This window comes from Morone saxatilis, unplaced genomic scaffold, assembly GCF_004916995.1.
Source record: "Morone saxatilis isolate NCDOM2014 unplaced genomic scaffold, NCSU_SB_2.0 Contig18, whole genome shotgun sequence".
Lineage (NCBI taxonomy): Eukaryota > Metazoa > Chordata > Actinopteri > Moronidae > Morone > Morone saxatilis.
The window spans coordinates 6,536,238-6,541,898 of record NW_023339740.1 but is presented as its reverse complement, the minus strand read 5'-3'; the positions used below and the strand labels follow the sequence as shown (position 1 = coordinate 6,541,898).

At 42.0% G+C, this 5,661-nt stretch overlaps 1 protein-coding gene across 2 annotated transcripts in view; it reads left to right on the top strand.

Moving 5' to 3' along the window:
* phf20a (PHD finger protein 20, a) overlaps positions 1 to 5,661 on the top strand; it is a 13,376-nt gene extending 7,715 nt beyond the window's left edge. For both annotated transcript variants that reach the window (XM_035662523.1, XM_035662522.1), the window contains 6 exons: positions 397 to 578; positions 703 to 802; positions 1,678 to 1,873; positions 1,978 to 2,410; positions 2,889 to 3,069; positions 3,479 to 5,661. In XM_035662523.1, coding sequence (XP_035518416.1) covers positions 397 to 578; positions 703 to 802; positions 1,678 to 1,873; positions 1,978 to 2,410; positions 2,889 to 3,069; positions 3,479 to 3,621 — 1,235 coding nt within the window. In that variant the 3' untranslated portion in view covers positions 3,622 to 5,661. The remainder of the gene's footprint in view (positions 1 to 396; positions 579 to 702; positions 803 to 1,677; positions 1,874 to 1,977; positions 2,411 to 2,888; positions 3,070 to 3,478) is intronic.

Sequence of the window (5,661 nt, the reverse complement as noted above, 5' to 3'; positions counted from 1 at the left end):
GTGTGTGTGTGTGTGTACTAGTTTGTGTGAGATTATAAATGGCTTCCTCTCCCCTTCATTCTGCTATTTCCTCTGGATTCAATCTATCATGCTGTTCTGAGTTTGATCTGCATGTATCTGTGTCCAAATGTTGTTACACGTAACAAATCATGACCTGCAGAAGTAAACTGGCTGCTGTCATAGACCACATTTTCAGCACTTGGTTGATTGAATCCAGAGCTGTCCTTTGCTGCTACGGCTTGCTTCATCACCTAATCAGTACATTACAATTCATAGTGCAACAAATGTTGTAGAGGTAAAGAATACTAATTTTGAGATTTAGGAGATGTTGAGTCCTGACAAGTTGTGTCATTTCCATTTAAAACCCAATAATTCTGTTGGTCTTTAATATTGTAGATGAGGACAGCATCAGTGACTGGTCCACTGACAGCTGCGGGTGGAGCGACGATGAGTTTGGGGTGGATTTGGACGTCACTACGCCTCCCCTGAGTGTGGACTCCGGTGCTGTGGACACAAGTGACCAAGAGATTGTGCGATGTATCTGTGAGGTAGAAGAAGAGAATGACTTTATGATTCAGGTGAGCTGGTTATATTTTTTTTTGTCAACACTTACAGCCTGTCTATTTTTAGGGCATTGCAAGCTTTTTTGTTTTGTTAATCTCAGAATTGCACTATTGTAAAACATACTTGTCCTTCCCTCAGTGTGAAGACTGTTTGTGCTGGCAACATGGCACCTGCATGGGCCTGCTGGAAGACAATGTTCCAGACAGATACACCTGCTACATTTGCAGAGACCCACCAGGTGAGGGAGCAACACAAAGCCCCATGGCTATAAATTACACACGTCCTCTTTTACATTTGTTGCCATCAAAGCACTCTTGTTCAACTCATCTGGTAGAACGCATGCTTCCTTTTTTCATTTGTATTATCTGCCAGCTAGTGAACAATACAAAATATGACACTATAGAACAGTGGACAGTGATTCCTTTTTTCTTTTTTTAAGATTCTAAAGTTCACTTTCATAGTAACAACTGTTAACTATTTTATAATATATCATCAGCTTTTTTTTCTTTTAGTAATTGGATGGTTTTCACTGATTGTGTTAACCACAGATGTACAGTAAACTGGGTTCTGATGTAGCAGGGCTCAGAATATGCTTCCAGTTATTGGAAGAGAAGGCAAAAAAAATTTAAAGAGAAGAGCCATTGATTATGCTTCAGATAAACTCAAGCATATTCATTTAAGTCCCTCAATATCATAAAACAGGGGCCTTACAAGTATGTCCACAATAAATGTGGGAAATGAAGAGCTGCATGTTTGTACAGTAGCTGTTTTTAGCTTGACAAAATGACACTTAGGAGACAAAGCTAACGCTGCCAGAATGGAGAAGTAAGCTGGTGTGCATGTTTGGAGCAAGTGAAACACATTGTCTGTAAAACAGAATTGTGGAAGGAAGTATTTTGTGTTGGACTTGGATTTGCCTCTTCTGCTATGCACCCTGGTTAAGAGTGTGTACTGCATCTGCATTTGGACTTAAGGAATGCAATATATAATTCCTTTTTAATCCAAACAACCAACTACAACAGCACACACAACTTGGCTCTTAAAGAGAGACTCTCGACCACCTCACAGGTTTACATCAAAACCATTTAATGGCAATTTGTTGATCGCTCCCAGGTCAGAGGCAGAGTCTGCGTTACTGGTATGATCGTGAGTGGTTGAGCAATGGTCACATGTATGGCCTCTCCTTCCTGGAAGAGAACTACTCTCACCAAAATGCCAAGAAGATCACCACAACCCACCAGCTGCTGGGAGATGTGCACCATGTGGTTGAGATCCTCAACGGGCTGCAGCTCAAGATGAGCATCCTACAGTGAGTACAAAGGAACTGCATGAAGAGACTTTGGGGTTTTCCTGTTAACTACTTCAAAATTTCAAAAAAAGTCAAAATTGTAATTGTATTTTCTTTTTCTTCAGGAGCAATACTCACCCTGACTTGCAGCTGTGGCGGCAGCCCTGGAAGCATTTGGAGAGGTCAAGGACCGGCTCCGACTCGTTTCGTGGCAGTGATGCAGCTCCGTCCCCTGTGACTCCTGATGAGGACATGAGCCGTGGTGAGATTTTAATGTCCAATGCCCTGGAGAAGCTGAGCCGTGCTACCACCTCGTCTTCGTCCTGCTCTTCCTCCCCCTTTCCGTCCTTCCAGGACTCGTACATTACCAGTGAACATTGCTACCAGAAACCACGGGCATATTACCCGGCGGTGGAGCAGAGGCTGGTGGTGGAGACCCGACAAGGCTCAGAGCTGGAGGACAGCATGAGAAGCACAGAGGAACTGTTAGAACGGGAGCAGCGCTACGGAAGCCTGCTGGAGACAGACAAGCCTAAATCAACAGGCACCAGTAACAAGGTTAGGCTTTATTCTACAGCAGACAAGGATGTTTAAAGTGCAGCAAGATCTTAAATTAATTAAGATTCTGCTTGTGACGTGACTAAAACTCTTGAATATAGTTGAGAAGTTTGACATAACTCAACAACTTAACCTCCCTCCTGGTGTTAGAGGCAACATATTTCTAGGCAGTTTTTTTTTTAATTTATTTTTTTTGGCGGGGGGGACTTGTCAGTGAGTCGTCAGGGTTATACAGTCTTAATTTATAGAGTGGACAACAGAATGTTTTAAATTAGAAGTCAGTTGTCAAGGCAACATTACATGGGAGTTACTCAAAAGATTTAAGGATTTATCTCAGCCTTTGTTTGAGCACCAATCATGATGTAACTATCCCTTTTGGTTGTTTGTCTTGAGCATGAATAGTGCATCCATTTGGCAGAAAGCTTTTTGTAGAATGGTTGTATGAAAACCGTGTCTGACTTCTCCTGAATGTCTCTAGGCTTCGATGGGTGGCTCTTGGTCCCAGGCTGAGATGAGGGAAGAGGAGGGAAGAGGTCCTGGAGAGGCTGCAGACAACAGTAGGCAGCATCAACAGAGGCAGATCAACCTGCTGGATCACATAGATGCAGTCCAGGACGAGGTCTCGCACAGGATGGACTTCATTGAGAGGGAGCTGGACGGTAAGACCTGTTGTGGCCTTGGCGCTAGTTACGAAGTTAGTCTCTTTGGCACAGCAGGGTAGGAAATTTTGACGTTTATTTCCCCAAATTATCATAATGCTGTTTTCACATGGATTCAGGCAGACTACAAACCAGATATCATGTTAGTAGACATGAACAGGAAATTGAATCTAGTTGAGGCCGTCAGAGAATACCAGTTGACAGTATTGTTGTCCAAAGTTAACGCAGAAAGCTGCACTTTGTAGCTATGTGCATTACTAATAATGGTTACATAAAATGGTGGTCCATCAAGATTGCTTATGTTAGCAGCCAACTGCTTGAGACTAGAATAATGTCTGTGGGGTAAAACCAACCGATCACCTGTAACCACGTTTTAAACTATGGTTGTTCTTCTGCTCATCCTCCTCAGTGCTGGAGAGCTGGCTGGACTACACCGGTGAGCTGGAGCCTCCTGAGCCCCTGGCCCGACTGCCTCAGCTCAAACACCGCATGAAACGGCTGCTGACACAGCTGGGCAAGGTGCAGCAGATTGCTCTGTACAGCTCCACATGAGGGCGCCAAAGAACAGCAGTGGCCTCAGTCTCCACACAGCATGCAGAAAAAGTGCAGCAGAGGAAGCTCACTGGTCTCTGGCTGCAACGATAAAGATATTAATGCAAGTGCCAGACTTGGATTGTTCAGCACGTTTTCTCTGACCTGACATCTGCTGCTGTTTCTCCCTTTGAAAAGGTTCTGTGTGGTGGAATCCGATGCTAGCTCCAGCCAGTGTCATATGACTATTTTATATGAACATTTATGGAAAGTCAGCATCTTAAATCAGGATTAAACACAAAAGTAACCTCGTAAATGCAGGAGAACATCCTTAGGACCAGATTACACTTCTATGGTTCCCATGCAACTCTAAACCTTATGAATGCCTTTTGTCTGAGCTACTGCTTAAAGGGTAATTCTGGTATTTGTAAACCTGAACCCTATTTTTACGTATTTTGGGGTCTAAATGAGTTCTGTTTATTAAGTTCTGGAATTGGTCCAGTAGGTCACAGCTGGCACGCACAGCACTAGCTGTGATGACTGCAACGTAATCCTAAAGAGTAAGATCCTTTTTTGTTTAACCAGAAACGGCTGGGGGAGAGAGGGGATGACATGCAGCAAAGGGACACAGGTTGGACTCAAACCTGTGCCGCTGCAGTAAGGACTCCTTGGTACATAGGGCACCAGCTCTATCGGGTGTTGCACATTAGTTTGAATCCGAACTAACTTAAGAGTCAGTTCGTTGTAGAGCTCCATGTAAGAAACTCTGAGAAGGAGGAACATTTTTTTTTTTTTTTTAATTTAAAAAAAGAATATAACCATTTGGAAGATGTCTTCCACAACCAGAGGTGTCACTTGTGGAGTATGGTCTCACTCAACTATGGTAAAAGCCTTTCCAGAGGAAATATGCCCATCGAACTAATGTGTTAAAACACAAATCACACAAACTAAATAACCAATCGAGGCAGCAGTACAAGTTCTGTGTTCTGCAAGGTGAAATGAAGTTTTTGTCAATGGAGTCTGGTGGCTTTGATCAGAGCGATACAGTCCCAGAATGTGTTTCTGGTTAAACAAAAGGATCTTACTCTTAAACTTCCTTTCCCTACTGTTGTCAGACATTTTGAATCAATCTGAGCCCATCAGTGGCAGTCGGCTGATGTGATCTAGTGGACAAATTCCAAAACATCGTGTACATTTAGTCATTTGGACACCAAAGTAGGTTTTTAAAATGTTTAAAGAAATAGGGCCCGGGTTTAAAAATATGGGAACTGCCCTTTGAGGTTGCCTGTTCCCTGTCTCTCTCAGTACACAGTGCTTTACATGCAGAAGCTTTATATTCAAAATTGCAATCGAGTTCCTGAACTTACACGGCCTCTTTGCAATAGTTATTGAACACGTTTTCAAATGGTCACCATTTTTGTGTTTTACCCAAAGTTCTGTTTTGGTTACGTGTCATGCCATACTACATTACACGTCTGTACAAGCAGTCTACAAATAGTTTGTTCTGTTTTTGACCTACTCAAGGGTTTGTTTTATACTACACTGTGAAGTTATTTTTGTCTGGAATCAAAGGTATCTTATTTTCAGTTTTAGACACGACAAGTGTGATTTCTGCTTTGTCTTAAAACTGTAATGCTTCTCTCCTAAACAGAGCCCTCACATCAGCGTACCAGTTTTGAGTTAATCTATGTGTTTGTCAGTTACTGTATCCTTAATTCAATTTACTCTTTGCATTGTTGTTGCTGTAGCACTTGACCTATGATTCACTGAAAACTGTAATGTGGACTTGTCTTTTCTTAACCTAGCATCTTGTGCTTTGTCAGTGAAGAATACTACTTAGAAAACTTGTAAATGTCTTTCTTTTTTGTTTAATTTGTTTATTTACAGTGTTTTGGTTTGTAAATATGTTATTCAGAAATGTGCTCTTCTGTATTGAGAACATTCTCCAAATTCAGATATTGTATGCTACTGTAAGTGTCTGGCTTAGAAGCAGGGAAATGTCAAAAACAATGCAAACAGATTTGCTGGTACATAAATAAACTCATTATTACTTACTCTGGA